This window comes from Gopherus flavomarginatus, chromosome 12 (assembly GCF_025201925.1).
Source record: "Gopherus flavomarginatus isolate rGopFla2 chromosome 12, rGopFla2.mat.asm, whole genome shotgun sequence".
Taxonomy (NCBI): domain Eukaryota; kingdom Metazoa; phylum Chordata; order Testudines; family Testudinidae; genus Gopherus; species Gopherus flavomarginatus.
Window position 1 is genome coordinate 49029456 of NC_066628.1, and position 18400 is coordinate 49047855.

The 18400-nt window shown below is 61.0% G+C and overlaps 1 protein-coding gene across 5 annotated transcripts in view; it reads right to left on the reverse strand.

Annotated features, from left to right (window-relative positions):
* SDK2 (sidekick cell adhesion molecule 2) overlaps nt 1-18400 on the reverse strand; it is a 173229-nt gene that overhangs the window by 38487 nt on the left and 116342 nt on the right. For all 5 annotated transcript variants that reach the window (XM_050920798.1, XM_050920797.1, XM_050920795.1 and 2 more), the window contains exons 4-12: nt 13856-14003; nt 9179-9312; nt 5771-5882; nt 4921-5111; nt 4411-4494; nt 4119-4313; nt 2114-2230; nt 641-808; nt 195-297 (exon numbers count right to left, since the gene is read on the reverse strand). In XM_050920798.1, the coding sequence (XP_050776755.1) occupies nt 195-297; nt 641-808; nt 2114-2230; nt 4119-4313; nt 4411-4494; nt 4921-5111; nt 5771-5882; nt 9179-9312; nt 13856-14003 (1252 nt within the window). The remainder of the gene's footprint in view (nt 1-194; nt 298-640; nt 809-2113; nt 2231-4118; nt 4314-4410; nt 4495-4920; nt 5112-5770; nt 5883-9178; nt 9313-13855; nt 14004-18400) is intronic.

The following is an 18400-nucleotide window of genomic DNA, read 5'->3' on the forward strand; positions in this document are numbered from 1 at the left end:
CGGGAGCAGGGCTGGGAGCCCCCGGACGCCCTGCCAGGGAGCTCCGGGAGCAGGGCTGGGAGCCCCCGGACGCCCTGCCAGGGAGCTCAGAGAGCAGGCCTGGGAGCCCCTGGATGCCCTGCCAGGGAGCTCCAGGAGGAGCTCTGGGAGCCAGGGTTCCCAGGATGGAGACCTGCTAAGCCAAGGCGACGTACCTGACGGCCACGCTGGGGTCGTGGGTGACACCGCAGCTCATGGAGGCTTTGGTTCCCTTGATGACGCTCTGGTCCTGAGGGGGGCTGGTGATGCGGGTGCGGGCTGGGGAACAGACACATAGTGAGCAGCAGCCCCCACTTGTGGGAATGTGGGGGGGCTCCGCCAACTGGGGGGCCAGCTCCAGCAGGGCTCTCTCTGGGGCGAAGGGCGGGAGAGAGCGTCACAGCCTGGGAGGGGGAGGGGGTTGCGCTCCGCGCTGCCATGCCAGGGGCCTGGGGTCGAGCTCCACGTAAGCCTCACAACGGGGCCAGCAGGGGGCGCTGGGGAAACCGGGCCCAATGGTGAGAGCCGTGCCGCGCTGGGTGCTGGGGACGTTGGTCTGGGTCTGGCTGGGGCCCAGCGGGGGCTGATGGGGCGGGGGCCAGCAGGGGCAGAGCGGCCTTACCCCACACGACAAGGTCTGCAGAGGCCTCGTCCACCCCACGGGAGTTGGTGGCCAAGCAGGTGTAGCTGCCGGCGTCGGTGATGTGCGTGGGGCTGACGAGGAGGCTGCCCGACTCCAGCAGGGTGAAGCGCGGCAGCTGCACCGAGCCGCTGGCCAGGATCCGCTCCCCTGTGGGGAGAGGGGAGAGCTCCGTCATCCGCAGGAAGCGATGGCCAGGGAGAGCCTGGTGCCCATAGCCAACCCAGCGCCCACGCCCCGCTCCCGAGCCAGATGGGGAAGGAGCCAGAGGGCCAGGAGACCTGCCTGCAAACCAGCCTGCTCACAAGTGACATGAGTTTGCAGAGTCCTGCAGGGCTGGGAGAACGAGGGGGCTGCAGACTGAGGGGCATCGACGGAGCCGGGCAGGGTCCATCACGCCTGGCTCTGAGCCAAGCTCTCAGCCCCTCAACCTCATGCTCACCGAGCCGAGCCCCTGGCCTGGGCTGGAAATGCCAGCAGGAGACACTGCCCGTCTCCCAGGCACTCAGCCGGGGGCAGACAGCACAGGCTTTGCCCCGTCTAGGGAGCAAGAACCTCCCCACAAGCAGCGCTGCGGCTCTAAGAGCGGGCGCCGGGCAGGTTTTGACAAGGCAGTGACGGGGGCCTGTGGGGGAAGCAGCGTAACCTGGAGCTGTCCTCCCAGAGGGGGTAGGTGAGCCTGGCATGTCGGGGACAGGGCAAGACTCCGCAGCTCCGGACGCTGCTCCTAGAAGCGGTACACGTCGGGGGTGCGGCAGCAAAGGGACCCGGCCTGGCTGCCATGTGCCCGATGTTATGGGGCAAGCAGGGCACTGCCCGGGGAGTGAGAGCCCAGCTCAGTCCCCCACAGGCTCTGCCCAGGCACCGACACCCCCCCATGCCCTCTGGCTCAGGGGCATGGCACAGAGCTTTGGGAGCTGCCAGCTGCAATGAACTGGGGCAACACGCACTGCCTTCTCCCCACTCTTTCCCTCAGCTCCAGCCAGGGGGCAGGAGGAACCAGAATGCAGCTCCTAGCCCCGAGCTCCTTCCCCAGGCTGCATGCCCTGCCCTGCCCAGGTCACACTAGACCAATGCCCACCGCTCCCCCCCAGCACATGGGATGCTGATCCCAACCACCCTCTGCACTGGCTTGGCATTAACCCTCTGACTTCTCCCCCCTTGGGGGGGCCAGCCTCAGCAGTGGGGTGGGGATCAGGTGGAAGGGGGGCACTGCCCTCGGCAGCAGGAGGTTGGGCAGCTGAGAGAATGGCCAGGTGCCAGCTGGGAGGTGAGGGAGGGCTCTGCATGGGGATGAGAGGGAGCACATGATGCATGAGGCAGCAGGAGGGCTCTGCCACGGGGTGGGGCTCTGGCTGGGGTGCCCACAGCTCTGGGCCCTACAAGGACCCCAGGTGACTGTGCCCAGAGATGCAGCGCTGGGGTATGGCCCATCCTCCCCGTGGCTCCCTTTACCTTTCTGCCAGGTGATGGCCGGCCGTGGCGCCCCCGAGGTCTCGCAGCTGAGAACCACGGACATGCCGTCGATCACGGTGCTGTCAAGGGGGCCCTTGGTGATGTTGGGAGCGATGCCTGAGCAGAGGAGACATGGAGAAGCCTGTGAAGCGGCTCCTGCGGCCCAGCTCTGGGGTGACCCAGTGGCTACCATCAGGCTGCAGCCGCCCCTGGCCCGCTCGGGCTCTCCACACCTCGTCCTTGGGCTGACCCATGCCAGAGGCTTGGGATCCACTGCCACCCTGAGCACCCTCCGGTGCCCACAGAGAGGCCCTGCACCCCAGTGGCTTTTGCTCTCGCAATTGTCTGGCAGCCTCCTTCCCTCGACGCTGCACGACGGGTGGGGCAGCACTGCCCAGCACGGGACGGGAGTGAAGGGGCACCTGGGGATCTCAGTGGCACTGTGCTCAGGGCCGGCAGTGCCCCTTGTATCCTCAGGCAGCATCTTCCACACCCTGTGCTGAGGCACTGGGGTCAGCAGTGACTGCCAGGGGAGAGTACCCCCTCCTGAGATCCCAGCCCCTGCAGCACGTGCCCCCTAGCACCACACTGGGGCATTGGGGTCAACACTGACTGCCAGGGGAGAGTACCCCCCCCCGAGATCCCAGCCCTTGCAGCACGTGCCCCCTAGCACCACACTGGGGCATTGGGGTCAACACTGACTGCCAGGGGAGAGTACCCCCCCCCCGAGATCCCAGCCCTTGCAGCACGTGCCCCCTAGCACCACACTGGGGCATTGGGGTCCACGCCTCCTGCTGGGGCTCCCCACAGCACAGCGCCCCCTAGCGCCACACTGGGGCATTGGGGTCAACACTGACTTCCAGGGAAGAGTACCCCCTCCTGAGATCCCCACCACTGCAGAACAGCGCCCCCTAGCGCCACACTCGGGCATTGGGGTCAGTGCCTCCTGTTGGGATTCCCCACAGCACAGCGCCCCCTAGCGCCACACTGGGGCATTGGGGTCCACGCCACCTCCTGGGACGCCCCACAGCACAGCGCCCCCTAGCGCCACACTGGGGTATTGGGGTCAACACTGACTGCCAGGGGAGAGTACCCCCTCCTGAGATCCCCACCACTGCAGCACAGCGCCCCCTAGTGCCACACTGGGGTATTGGGGTCAGCAGTGACTGCCAGGCCAGAGCGCCCCCTCCTGAGATCCCCACCCCTGCAGCACAGCGCCCCCTAGCACCACACTGGGGCATTGGGGTCCGCGCCTCCTGCTGGGGCTCCCCACAGCACAGCGCCCCCTAGCGCCACACTGGGGCATTGGGGTCAACACTGACTTCCAGGGAAGAGTACCCCCTCCTGAGATCCCCACCACTGCAGAACAGCGCCCCCTAGCGCCACACTCGGGCATTGGGGTCAGTGCCTCCTGTTGGGATTCCCCACAGCACAGCGCCCCCTAGCGCCACACTGGGGCATTGGGGTCCACGCCACCTCCTGGGACGCCCCACAGCACAGCGCCCCCTAGCGCCACACTGGGGTATTGGGGTCAACACTGACTGCCAGGGGAGAGTACCCCCTCCTGAGATCCCCACCACTGCAGCACAGCGCCCCCTAGTGCCACACTGGGGTATTGGGGTCAGCAGTGACTGCCAGGCCAGAGCGCCCCCTCCTGAGATCCCCACCCCTGCAGCACAGCGCCCCCTAGCACCACACTGGGGCATTGGGGTCCGCGCCTCCTGCTGGGGCTCCCCACAGCACAGCGCCCCCTAGCGCCACACTGGGGTATTGGGGTCAACACTGACTGCCAGGGGAGAGTCACCCACCCCACTCCCCGCAGAGCCTAGCTAGATACTCTGGAGGTCTCCCAGCCAGGGCAGCCTTGGCCCATCCCTGCTGGGCTCCCAGCCTGTGCCACGCCCGAGGGGCTGGCACTAGGCACCGATGGGCTCAGGACCCGAGAATCCTGGGCCCACTGCTGGGCGCTATTCCCTGGCCTGCAGGGCTAAGAGCTGGCACCTACTGGTCACTGCCAGGTACGTGGAGGTCTGCACCTCGCCGGCGGCGTTGCGGGCGAAGCACTGGAACATGCCGGTGTCATCGGGTACCAGCCCGCTGATCTGTAAGCTCCCATCGCCCAGCAGCCGGAACCGAGAGAGCTTCTCCACTTGCAGAAGGGCCGCGTCCTTGTACCACGCCATGGCTGGCGGCGGGACGCCTGCAACCCAAAGCCCGCCCCCGAGAGGCAGCATTAGACATGAGCACCCCGGGTCTGGGAAGCAGCAGGGTGCCGGGGGTGGGGAGAGACACATTACCTTTGGCCTGGCAAGGGATGGTCACCACCTTCTCCATCTCGGCCGTGACATGCCTGTCCGGCTCCTGGACAAACTGGGGCGGCTCTGCAACGAGACCCCCAGAGGTAGAGGCAGGAACAACCGGAGCAGCCTGCTGCCCTCTCCCCAGCCCTTGGACGAGCAGCCAGCCAGGGGCACCCCCAGGGCCTGGCTCAGATGGGCCCCAGCCACGGGAGGGGCCCTGGCTGAGCCGCAGGAGGGTGCTGGAGGCAGCGAAGAGGCTGCGGGGGGCCCCACCCCCTTGGAGCGCGCCCAAGGCAGAGAGAGCCCGGCAGCCCTCAACTCACAGCCCGGGTGCTAGGGCTGATACGCTCCTCCCCACAGGCCCCTGGCACTGAGATCCCAGAAGGAGCAATGGCAGGAGCCTGGCCAGGCTGCCTCAGCTCCTCTGGTGCATGCAGGCTGTACAGTGACCCAGCAAGACAGGACCTCTCCAGACTCGCTTGGGCCGCCAGAGAGCCGGGCCCTTACCCAGCACGGCGAGGAAGGCCCCTTCCGCCACGGCAGGCACGCTGCTGCTGCGCAGCACGGCCTCGCACTCGTAGTACCCGCTGTCGCCCAGCGTGGGGTTGAGGATGGTGAGCCGGCGGTTGTAGTCGCTGAGCCCGCTGGACAGCGGTGCCCCGTCCTTCTTCCAGACGATGTGCAGCTTCATCAGCGGCCTGGGGGGTGAGGAGAGCATGGGAGAGCCGACCCAGACACAGCCCCTGCCTTCCACCCATCCCAGATCCCACTCTGCTCCTGCAACCAGATCTGCCAGCCTGCAGGGGAACAGGGACCCAGGCGTCCTAGGGGGAGGGAGGTTTCAGAGCAGCTCTGGGCCAGGGATCTGGTCCCTCTACGTTTGCAGGGCTCAGCAGAAGGGGACCCCAAGCCTGAGGGGAGTCTCTGGCCACGACCACAGCAAGAGACCTGCCCATGTCACTGGGCTGTCTCCCGCCCCCACAGCGGGAGGTGGGTCTGGAGCCGGTCTTGACCTGCAGCTGAATCCCTCGAGTGCTCTCCTGGTACAGAGGCTCTGGGCCCAGCCAGGGACCTCCCTCGCTATGGGGCAGGGCAGGCAGAGCAGACCTGACTCAGCAGAGCCCCCTATCACCCAGCACCAGGGCACCCACCCTGGGCAGGGCCCACCCTCTGCATCTTGGGCCAGCTTCCCATGCCAACAGAGGTCCCCCAGGCAGCTGGCAGCACAGATGGGGGGCGGCACTATTGCTATGCCAGGAACCCCACCCCACACCTAGAGGAGCCTGCTCAGGATCTGCCCCAAGGGTAGCCTCAGATGAGAGTCCAGCCCCCGGGACCCTGGGGGGCAGCTACCCACCTGGCATTGGCCACGCATTCCATGGTCACTTCTGAGGTGCCGGTCACCACGCTGGTGTTCCTTGGCGGGATGATGATGGTGGGAGCGATGGGATCGGCCGGGCCGCCGACATCTAAGGGGAGCCGAGGTGGTAGAGCAAGCTGTTAGAAAGCGCCTGCCTCCTCGGTCGATGGGGCTCGCGGGGAGGGGCCAGGCACCAGCATGGAGGGCCAGCGAGCCGTGAGAGTCGAGGGGGAGGGGGCTGTGCTTTCCATGACTGGGAACAGGCAGCAGGCGAGTCAGAGCTTTGGCAAGCCTGTCGGAGCCCTGCAGTCCTACCTCGGAGACCTCCCCAGGCTCAGCAAGGCTCTGCTCTGCCCCACGCCAACTCCCAGCTCAGTAGGGCTGGCACCCACCTGCTCTCCATCACGGCCTGGCCCACCAGCTGCCCAGACACGGGGGTCCTGTGCCCACCTGGTCGGGGATGCCACGAGTGCTTAGCTGCGTGGGAAAGAGTTCAGGGGGTTCTGTAACCCATCCTCCCGCATGGTCCCTACGAGCCCCGGAGGGCACTGAGCATCCATCCCCCACGCCCCTGGGGTAATCTCGGCAGCCCTGTGCCGCCCGCGACTTCGGCAGAGGAGGGAGTGGGGAAGTGTAGAAGGCAAAATAATTGCGACGATAAAAAACCCTCATGTAGGTGCTGTAAAAAGGGATTGGTGTGAAAGCTGCTGATCTAGCTGAATCCATAAACAGGCCTTGGCGCTGTTTATTTACATGGCAGGACACATCAGTACAGTACGATGGATTAATGGTGCACCAGGCCGGGCCGGGCAGATAAAGCCCAACAAGGGAAGCCATAAAGCGGCCGCGGAGCAAACAGCAGGAGGGAGAGAGCAAAGGGATGAGATTGCGCAGGCGCTTTGTACCAAGTCAGGGCTTTTTCTGGGGGATGGATCACTCGGTGGCTGTGGCAGGGGCCACGCTGGTCAGGGAGGGCCATGGGCAGGTGAGGTCAAAGGGGAACCCAGTGCTCATTGCACTTGACACAACTGGCCTGGGAAAGCAGGGGCTGTGGGTCGGGATTGAGGGGCACTGGCAGAGCCTTTGAGATGCAGAGCCCAGGGCAGGAATTGCACAGTGGGGTGGAGCTGCACCGGTGCATGGGGAGTCCTTGCCCCATGCAGAGCCCCAGTCCCTGCCAACAGCCCCTCATGGGTGGAACCAACAAAACCCATGAAAGCCACAGGGCAGGGACTTTCTGCAGCCCTTTCTGCAAGGGGGCGCTGCCCAGAGCTGCTGCTGTCCGCCCCCATCTCCAGGGCCAGGGCAGGGGATGTGCCATGCGGAGGCCCGGGGAGCCTGTGGCGGAGGGAGGGTGTATGGGGAGGGGACTGGGCTGGTGAGATAATTAGTGCCTGCCGGCTCCTGCAGCACGGCCCAAAGAGCCGAAATAAATTTCAAGGAGGCTGAGCTGTTAAGTCAGCAGAAGTTGGAGCCTCTGAAGAGATTTACTGCAAATTAAATTTGGGCCTGAGCCAACGGGAGCGGGGGCCAGAAAGCCAGATGCACAGAGACAGCCCTGTAGAATGGCCTGGAGACATTGGGGTTGTGGTGGTGGTGGGGACCCTCCTGGGTGGGGAGCTATGGGATAGGAGGGGGCTCTGATGAAGCCAGGAGAGCTATTAGCAGGTAGCAATTCCCTCAAAGAATGTAGGGAGCGAGCTGCAGCCCCACCGCCCCATCCGTGAAAAGCCCTGGTAAACCTTCTGGGGCCGGCTGCTCCCCCCTGCCCCAGCACTGACGGCACTACAGAGCCAGCGTCACCATTTAGCCTTCCTTGATCCCTGAGCAGCCCTGGTTAATGCCAGGCTGAGCATGGGGGCCCATCACCGTCCCCTTGTTCTACACAGACAGGAGAGAGTGCATACACACCCACCTGCCTGCACACACGCCCACCCGTGCCCTCTGCCAGTGCACACATGCCAGCCAGTCCAGTGCACACGCCTGCTGGTGCACACACGCCCACCTGTGCACACCCACCAGTGCACACAGCCAGCCTGTGCACACCCGCCCATGCACACAGACCCGCTCGCCGGTGCACACCTGCCCACCAGAGCACACCCACCAGTGCACACAGCCAGCCTGTGCACACCCGCCCATGCACACAGACCTGCTCGCCGGTGCACACCCGTCCACCTGTGCACACCCACCAGTGCACACAGCCAGCCTGTGCACACCCGCCCATGCACACAGACCCGCTCGCCGGTGCACACCTGCCCACCAGAGCACACCCACCAGTGCACACAGCCAGCCTGTGCACACCCGCCCACGCACACAGACCTGCTCGCCGGTGCACACCCGTCCACCTGTGCACACCCACCAGTGCACACAGCCAGCCTGTGCACACCCGCCCATGCACACAGACCCGCTCGCCGGTGCACACCTGCCCACCAGAGCACACCCACCAGTGCACACAGCCAGCCTGTGCACACCCGCCCATGCACACAGACCTGCTCGCCGGTGCACACCCGTCCACCTGTGCACACCCACCAGTGCACACAGCCAGCCTGTGCACACCCGCCCATGCACACAGACCCGCTCGCCGGTGCACACCTGCCCACCAGAGCACACCCACCAGTGCACACAGCCAGCCTGTGCACACCCGCCCATGCACACAGACCTGCTCGCCAGTGCACACCCGTCCACCTGTGCACACCCACCAGTGCACACAGCCAGCCTGTGCACACCCGCCCATGCACACAGACCCGCTCGCCGGTGCACACCTGCCCACCAGAGCACACCCACCAGTGCACACAGCCCGCCTGTGCACACCCGCCCATGCACACAGACCGGCTCACCGGTGCACACCCGCACACCAGAGTACATCCACCCACCTGCACACACACCCGCCCATGCACACACACCCGCCTGCCTGGGCACACACCCTTGCCCGTGCACACATACCCACCCGAACAAACATGCCCGTCCATGCACACACGCCTGCCGGTGCACATCCGCCTGCCTGCACACACACCTGCCTGTGCACACATGCCAGCCGGTGCACACCTGCCTGCCCAAACACATCTGCCCACCTGCACACAAAAGCTACCCCAAGCCTCTGAGTGGCCTCACAGTCACCCCCTGCTTCTCCTCTCTCTCAGGCTGCACCCGCCCCCCGAGCACACTGCAGCAAGTCTGGACATTGCAGATCCAACCCAATGCCAACCCCCCCGCCCCCTGGATCTGGCCCTGGGACCCATGTGCCAGGCGGTGCAGAGCAAGCAGGGCACATATTCTTTCCCTGCGATTCCTGGATTCCTCCTCTGAGGAACAAGCCCCTGGAGCGGCCTCCAGAAGCTCCAACCAGCTCCCTTTACACCCCCCCCCTCACCCCCCCGCTCCCGCCCCCCGGGATCCGGGACTTACTCTCCACGGTGAGAGTGATGGGCTGACTCGTCTTGTTATCTCCGTTCTTGTCGTTCACGGCCTGCACGTAGTACCGGCCGGCGTCGGGTGCCACCGTCGACAGGATGACCAGGGTGTTCTCCAGTGTGATGGCTCTGGCAAGGGCAGTGCAGAGGAGACAGCGTGAGAGCAGCGAACTCGCCACGGGGAGCAAGGGTGCAGGGGTGCAGCCCTCAAGTTCAGGGACCTTTGGTCCAGGGCCAGTTCAGGGTTGTCTCTGGACAGGGGTCCCTGCGGACATTCGGATCTGGAGCTGGTGGGGAAGGCGGCTCAGAGCCTAGCTCAGGTTCGGTTCACACTCTCCCATTGCGGATTTCACTAAGAGGGTAAGACACCATGGCAGGTGCCGAGCGCAGCACAGGAAGCCACAAATTAATGAGCCTGCAAAACCCTTAATCTTGGACAACGAGCAGAATTTACACAATTGATCACGTCTGTCTTTATGTTGCCCAGTGCCTAAGCATTGAGGGAGGGGGGCGGCAGATCGGACAGTTGCCGATTAATAGGTTTTTCTTTTCTTTTTTTACCCAATGATCTAATCTGCTGGAAACATAAAATGGTTTGAGGAATATACTTTGCCATTAAATATGAGATAAAGGAGTTTTATCTCCTCAATCCTGCTTTGCAAATAGAAAAGAGACCAGTTCAATTCCCACATAATGTGGGTTACAAATTCAATTCCAGCTCGCTGGGGCTGATGGCGCCCAATGCTGCTGCCACCTCTCTCTCTCTCTCTCTCTGTGTGTATCTCTGGTCCAGAGACATGGGGACAAGTGTGTGTCCACTGTGTAAGTATTTCTACATCCACACATGGGAGTGTGAAATGCACACTGGGAGCATGTGGCTCCTCTAGCAGCTAGTCGGCATAAGAAGTTATACGCCTACTACAGCTGCCAGTGAGCGGAGGTGCTCCTTTAGCTAAAGCAGCAGATGTTCAGGCTTTTTGGGCTTCAGAGTTCAAACCCCAGGGATGCCCAGAGCAGAGGGGCCATTACCCATGCCTACCCGTGTGTGTGTGTGTATGGAATGTGTCTACCTGTGTGCCCCATATGTGTGTGTCTTATAGGCTATGCAATCCAGAACGATTACATGCGTGCATGGCTGTATCATGCAATATTGGTATGTATGTTTACACACACCATGTACATGAGCATGGCTGAGGCTGTGCGCTGCCTCGCTGCTACCCGTGTGTGTGCGCGTTAGGTAGGTAAGCACACAAGCAGAGTGGAGGCTGGTATGAGAGTGATCTTTCCTAAAGACTAGCCCAGGGGACAACACATGTCTCACTATGAATGTATCTGTCTGTGTGGGGAGAGGGAGTCATTTTTTTCCAGCAGACTATTCCAGCCTGTGTGAGTGCCAGCGCTTTCCCTCTCTCATTTTCTCTGGCTCCTGCATTTTTTTTTAAATTCATTTTCTCAATGACAAACAAAACAATTAGTTTGTCAAGTCTATCTCCGGATCCTAATGTGATGGGCCCGCGACATCTGTTAAGCATCCTTAATGCTAGTTTAACAAGGACAAATCCAGTCGAGTTCTTTTCGCTTTCTCCCATTAGGTGAGCGTGGCAGGGTTTGGACGGATTCTCTCCAATAAACAGCTACAGTAATGTCTCTGCCTCCCTGCAGTCGGGTTGGCGGGAGCGGGGATCGGGACGTCTGACACGCGTCTGAAAGACTGTGAAAGAAGTCCGAGATGCCCTACTGTGGCCTCAAAATACAGATGGTCCAGGAAACAGTGCTTTGTCTGCCTGATCTCAAAGCAGCCTGACTCACAATTTAGCACAATCCAGGGATGCAGATACACCCCCATATGGCTCCACCCCCCTGCTGTGGCCCCACCTCTCCTTGAGGTGGCAGAACGTTTCAGAATTAAGATGAATGAAGCTTTTGGAGCTATTGTTTCAGGCTCTCTGCAGACTCAGGCAACCAATAGTCATGCTCAATTCACATTTTCAATCTTTTATTTGCGCACATGAGAGCTAGAAAATATAGATGTTCTTCATCGTGTGACTCCAGGAGCTGTGGCCCAGACTACGATGCCCAGACTTTAAATCAGCCCTTGGACCCAAGTAACCCTGTCATGCACGACAAACTCCCTGCACCATGGTGACAATGTGTCACATGCTGGGAGGCAGCAGCATGTCATGGCATAGCAGCAGCAGTGTGTCTCAAGGCTGAGAACCCGCATGACAATGGGGTGGCAGCCCTAAATAATCTGAGCGTCACATTGTTAGCTGTGCCAGCTGAGCTGGTGAGAAGTGTGATCCCACAAAAGTGGCAGCCCTAGACTGACCAGCCTGGGCTAATTCTTTCACCTTGGGGCTGCCGGAGAGAGCTTGGGCCAACTCGTTCTTTGCACTCAGGGTCGGCCGGGATGGAGCCATCACAGCTGGGAATCCCACCCAGCTGCGGAAGGCTGCTGGGCTCTGATGTATGCTGGGATAGGCTAACCCAAAGGCAGGGGACCTCAGCGAGCAGGCGCCCAGGACTGGGGGGTTGCCAAGCACTGGGAACCCAATCGCTACAGAGAACTTTGAGGTCAAAAGGAACGTGGCTTCCCTTCGCAGGACTATCCCCTTCCCTCTCCTGGGAAGAACCAGCACTCCACAGGTCCGTCAGCAGGGGGTGCTCTTTGCTCTGAAATACTTTCCGAGCAATGTCCTGATGCACCATTAGGAGGTGCTGTGCTGCTGCAGTTGGGTTATTAGTGTCCTGGCCTGGTTCTGTTCTGCTCCGGGCTTCCCCGGGAGCATTCAGCCCCTTTGCCATATTCCCAGGTTCCTGCCGGCACGCCATGTGGCTGTTTGCTGTCCTGTGGGGGTGCCGTGATGGCTTTAAGACCAGACTCTAAAGTCCCCTGGAATCCTGGGGATGAAAGGGGCTCTAGGAATGTAATGACAATAATAATAAATACTTCGCACTGATACCGCTTTGCAGTGACTGTATGGAACAGCCCAGTGCCTGAGGCGACTGGCTGCTGCCTCAGAGGTGACTCCATTTAAAGGAAATTAACCCTTCACGTATTTGCCAATTTCAAACGGAAAGCGTCAGTCAGTCTGTGTCCTGCATGCAAACAACGCAAGACACAGTGCTAGCTGCTCTCAGGCCAGGACGACGCTGCAGCCGTGCTGCTGTAGCGTAGACATACCCTCAGCCCCAGTGCTGCTCCACTGGTGGGTCACGGGGTATGTGTGGGTGCGGCTCTGGTGTGGCACCCCTCCACGCCCCAGGTAAAACAATAACATTGCACACCCTGCAGAGAGTGGCACGGCGCAGGTGCTGTCTGGAAGTGGAGAAGGAACCAGGAGCACCTTAAGATGCCAGGGGCACAGAAGACTGGTAAGGGGTGGGAGAGCTGAGGGGAAGGTAAATGGGGAGAACCCTCTGTATTTGGGATGCGAGCTGTCACCATAAGCAGCTCCATCACTGCCAGCCTGCACTAAATAAATGAAGCGCTGTGTCTCCTCGGTACCCATTGTTGCCATGGGTACATTTCCTCCCTCTCCCTGCTCTCCTAGACAAGAGTCTCTAGTTAGTTAGTTGAGCTCCTGCAGCCGCCTGATCATTTAATTAGGAGACAAAAGTGAATCAATCCCAAATAAATAAACGAATAAACAAACCCATCCCCGGCTGCTCCCCTCCCCACTCCGTGCTCATCCTGGCGTGGGCACAACATGGCCAGTGGGTTGATAAGTGGCTGCTAATCACCAGGCAGGGGGCAGGAAGCCAAATTTCCTGGTCAGATGGGGGCTCCGAGGGCTGCTGGCTACATGCCACCCTGGCCTGCCTCTGCCAGCCTGATAGCATTCATCAGATCCCTATCTCCATCCCGCAGGCACCAGCCGATTCGCTCCCAAGGACCCCTTTGAACTTCGCCATGAATATTAATCTGCTGTAATTGCCAGGAGCAGGGTGATGGAGCAGGCGTTTAATAGAATCAGCGCACAGAGCCCGGGGAGGAGGCGGGGGGCTGGTCTGCAGGCTGGTAGGCAGGCTGGCTCCCCAGAAGGCTGCTCGCCAGGGGAAGACACACTGGAGCGCACACTCCCCCAAGGGAAGCTGCAGTACAGGGCTTCTGGAGGCGATGGAGGACGTGCTCAGGGGTTTCTGTGTCTCCTGATGTGCAGCTGGCGCTTGGCAGGCAGAGGGGTGATGCTAGGGGGCAGACGGGGAAGAGGAGACAGAAGCTGGTGCATGGACACGTGCAGGAGGAAGGCTTGGGATTTCCCTCCACACCGCCGTCCCAGTGTGCTCGGTACGCTACTCCTGCCCCCAGCGTGCCCTGCGGGGCCGCGCTGCTGCAGGGGGGCGCCATAGGATGCAGAGTGAGCGCTGCCCTAGTGCCCGGCTGGACCTCGCCTAGTACTGCTGTGCGGACAGCCTGGGGGGAAGTCGCCTTATGTGTCAGGGTGGGCTTGCCTTGCTCTGCAGGGGGTTATTTAGTTAGATGACCCCCTGCCTGCAAAAGCCACGACAATCCCCCACAGGCAGCAGGCCCCAAACCTTCACCCCGTCCTGTTCCAGCCGGTGCCACTGGGCCACCGGGGCACCTGTCTTTGGCCTCCCTAGAGTCAGCGGCTCCTCTCTGTCCCCAGGCGTCCCTCCAGGGCTGGGGATCGGCCCAGGCCTGACTCACATGCGGCTGCTGGGGGGGATTTTCCGGCCGTCCCGGAACCAGGTGACCTGGGGCTGGGGGAAGCTGGCAATGCGGGGGGCGTGGATGACGGCCGCTTCGCCGTGGGACACGCTCTGGTGCGTCTCGCTCTCCTCGAAGCTGCCCATGTCTGGAAAGCAAACAGAGACAAAGGTGTCAGGGCCGGCGGGGAGCTGGCAAGGTGCTCTCGGAGCCCAACGGCGGAGCGTGAGCCAAGGAGGGAACTGTCTGTGTCCGTCTCCTTGCCACAGCGTGTGCCTGCCGCTCGCCCCCATCCCGAGCAGGGCCAACGTGGCTGTCCTGGCCGCCTGTGCTGCCTGGGGCAGCACAAGCCTTGCTGCTCAGCTGCCACACCTTGTCTCCTACTCGTGGCAGGGCTAGATTCTCCTTTGCTGCAATGCCGACACAAAACTTCAGCCACGGTTCAGCTGCTGGTGCGCAGAGACCACAGCCTGACACGTTGACCAGTACCCTTTGTGCCCCCTCAGCCGCCTGTCTGCATCCATCCCTCGTCTCATGTCTTTGACTTTGACTGGAAAGGCTTTGGGGCAGAGACCGTCCCTTTGTCCTGGGTTTGAACAGCACCCAGCACACTGGGGGCCAGGCGCCACAATGAAATAGCACGTTGGGGTGACCCACAGATGGTGGTGGAATCTCCATCCTTAGAGGTTTTTAAGGTCAGGCCTGACAAAGCCCTGGCTGGGATGATTTAGTTGGGGTTGGTCCTGCTTTGAGCAGGGGGTGGGACTAGATGACCTGCTGAGGTCCCTTCCAGCCCTGAGATTCTACGAAAAACCAGCTGTGTGGAGGGTTCGAGCCGACTCATGACTGTGGCATTGAGGGCAAGGTCAGAGTCTCACTCTGCCTTCTTACTGCTCAGCTGTTTGCACTCTGGAAATTTACAGCAGTTTTAAAAAATAGAAGTAAACTAGGGTGTGTGAGAAAGAGGGGAGGGAGGCGAGATATTTTATTGACTTCCCTTAATTGCTGTAATTAAAAACATGTAAAGAATCTTTTTTTAATGACTTTGCCATTATCATTAGTTGTTAGCGCAGCTGCCTTATTAATTTCTCATTAGCTTCTTGATTTGTCATCACTCTTTGGGAGTGGGGCTCGTGGGGATCTGGCTGGAACCAGCTTTGGGGGTGACTCTGGAGTGAGGTGGGGCTCACATTCAAACCACCAGAGGAGAAAGCCAGTCCCTCAGCACTGGAGTGAAATCACCGCTGGGCAGGGGGCCAGCACGATACCCAGGGCACTGCCTGAGCCTGGCTTTAACCCACAGGATTGAGTACTGTGTGCTCGAGCCCTGCAGAGGTACCGCAGCCCACACCAGGAACGGTCCCGGTCCAGACACAGAGCCACCAAACTCACTGCAGCAAGGCCTGGGCCGTTTTCAAACTGAGCTGCAAAGGCCCCCGTTACTGCTCAGCTGGATTGTTCCGTTCTGTCTCTGCTTGGCTATGCTCAGAGACTTTAAAGCTGGATGAGACACAAGCGGGGGCTTGCTCAGACACATTCCTCAGCTCATTACTACGGCCTGGAAATCTCTTGCACTGCAGAGGATGGGCCGAGTTTCTGAGGAACCCAGGACAGCTCACCTGGGTATGCCGGTACTTTGTGATTCATAGATTTGTATGGCTCAAATGGCACTTGGGGACCATCTAATGTGACCTCCTCTGTCACAGAACATCCCCACTCCCACGATTGCAGCATGCAGCCCTCACCTTCTGGCCGAGCGAGAGCGAGGCTTTGAGAAAGAGTCTTGATTTAAAGACTCTCATGTCCCCCATTTCCCTAGCTATACTGTCACAATGGTGACTGCCCTCCCTGCAAACAACGTGCGCCTTATTTCCAACCTGTTCTTGCACCAGCTCCCAGCCAGAGCCCACCAGGCCTGTCACTGCAGCTTTTCCACCACATTTTTCAAAGAAGCCAACGAGCGGTTCTGTTACCCAAACTAAAGGGTAGACGAGCGTTTGCATATTCAGATCCAGCAGTTGAGAGTCCCACGGGGGAAGCTTGGCTGTGTGAAAGCCCTCGCAGGGTGACGACTGAGGGAACCTCGTCCTGCCGTTTTAATATTTCACCTTGAAAACTGTTGTCTGCAACAGGCTTGTTATACCTCAGCCTGGTCTGCGCTGCCTTGACAATCGGCTTAGCCGCATGCTGGGCTGGGGCTAGTGTAAGGGGCTAGTTTGTCTCGTGATTTGCCGCACACAGAGCCCAGCTGCGCTAGGCGCTGTACTTAGCCATCGCCGGAGATAGTCCCTCGAAATCTAAACAGACGACCGGGATCATTCTTCCCCCAGGGCAGACAGAGAACGGGGCCTGGAGAGAGGAAGTGACTCGCCCAAGGGCACACAGGGAAGCTGTGGCAGGGCGAGGCCCTAAAACCGGATCTCTGGAGTCATAGCTCAGAGGCCATCCTTTCTTCCCTAGCAGAGCTTTGCTCCTAGGGAGACGCTGTGCCAGTTAGGAGCTGTAATTCACCCCCCTTGCCAGCTCTGCCTGTTGGGACCAGGGGAGGCTGCCACGCAGACGGGGCTCTGTGCAGGGGCAGGTGAACCGACGGTTAAAACACCTGGAACTGGCTTGCCGTGTGGCCTCCGTCTTGCTAGCCCAGAGGGCTGTCCCGCTGGTGAATCATGAAGCCTCTGCCCAAAGCAGGGGCCAGTGTGTCGCTGTTACACGGCCTGCTGGCGACGGCACCAGACTGTGCTAGTGCCCCTATTTGGAGAGGCAGCAGGGAGTGCGCAGGCCTGCTCAGGTGGCTGCGGTGGCTCTGATCCCAGCGCTGCAGGGTTCCCGCCTGAAGAACGCAGGATGAGCCCATCCCAAGAGGCCTCAGGCCTGCGCGGGAACAGTGCCAGGACACAGAAGGGAGGGAGGAAGAGAAGCTGGGAGGGGGAGAGTGACACGCACTCAAGGACAAGAACCCCCCTTGACATGGTCAGCGGGGGGCCTGTGCTCCAGCGTTCCCCTCCCACCCCCCCGCTGGCTGTGTAGCTGTCGGATGAGAGGCAGCTCAGTTAATTAGAACAAGCCGCCCGGCTTTTCCCTTGGTTACTGCTGAGAACAGGTCCTGGCCTGAGGTTTTCATCCTAGCGCTGAGCGAGGGGGATCCAAAGAGTTCCAGCGCCGCGGGACAGCCAACCAGGCTCCTGTCATCCCTGCATTAGCAGCCCCCTGCCGCCGTGGTGCTCTGCCCCATAGTTGGGGCACTCCCCCACCTGTGTCAATGGCACTGTGCCCAGCAAGGATCCCCCACCTGCCTGTTCCCTGTCAGCCTTGGCCGCCCCTCCCTTTTCAAACGGTTCCCAGCCAATTCCGCCTCTGCCCCTCTCCCGTGCTGAGGGGTGGGGAGCCAGCCCTGGGCGCACGGCCCACTCTGGGTCCCTGCCTTCCACACGCCCAGCGTGAACCCCCAAAACAACCACCCGAGAGGGGCTGCCCCAGCCTCCTGCACTGGGTGCCAGCCTCAGGGCCTGATCCTGCCTGCCTCATCTCTTCACCATCGGCCCTTCAGGGCAGGGCCCAACTCTCACCAGGTGTCTGTGCAGTGCCTGGCGAACAGGGTCCCTGTCTGGGTCGGGGCCTGCCCCTGCTCGCGTTGCTTCCCAGCCCCATGCTCCTCGGCCCCGTTGCTCCAGTTCTTCCCCCTCTCTCTGACGGACGAGACTCGCCAGCGACACATGGCTCGGCAGGAGCCATCCGGCAAGCCCGCACCTCACGCCAGCCTGAAATCCATCATCTTCCTTCCAGCCTTTCCCGCTCTTTAGGGCGCCTGCAGCTGCCTCGCTGCTGATTTATGCAGGCAGCTCGCTCTGCACCAGCGTTTGCATTTGCTTTCCATAATGATTATAAACGCTGTTTACTTTGGGTGCCTGTTGAAGGCTACTCAGAGGAACGGATTTCTCTCGCTCCCGGGTGCATTTTACTCCTGAGTGAAGCCTGGACGATGCCGGCTTGAGATAGGAGTGGGGCAAGCTGCCCCCGCCAGCTCTGCCAAAGCACCTCAGTCCTGACCCACAGCCCCCTCTGCTATTCCAGACTGGCCATGCACCCCCAGCTCTGTCAATGCTTCCTTCGTGCTGAACCACAGCCCCCGGCTATCCCAGCCCTGGGCTCCCACCCCTCAGCTCTGCTGGTGTCCCTCAATCCTGACCTGCAGCCCCCAGCTATCCCAGCCCTGGGCTCCCACCCCTCAGCTCTGCCAGTGACCTTCAATCCTGACCTGCAGCCCCCGGCTATCTACCATCTACCGTCATGCTGCCCGTTCCACTCGCTTCATTAGGCCTCTTTGAAGTTCTTTACGCCCTCTCCCGTGTCCTGATGAACAATACAAATTTGGGTCATCTGCACATTTTGGCACCTCACTGTTCCCCGCCTTTCCAGCCAGTCCCAGGATGCCCCTCTTTGTGAACCTTTAGTGTGTCGAAAACAGAGCTCCAGTTCCTACCCTGTCACGGAGTGTGGGGAGTCCGGTCCTGCACCCCTCTTCCTGGGACCCACAGTGACTTTTAG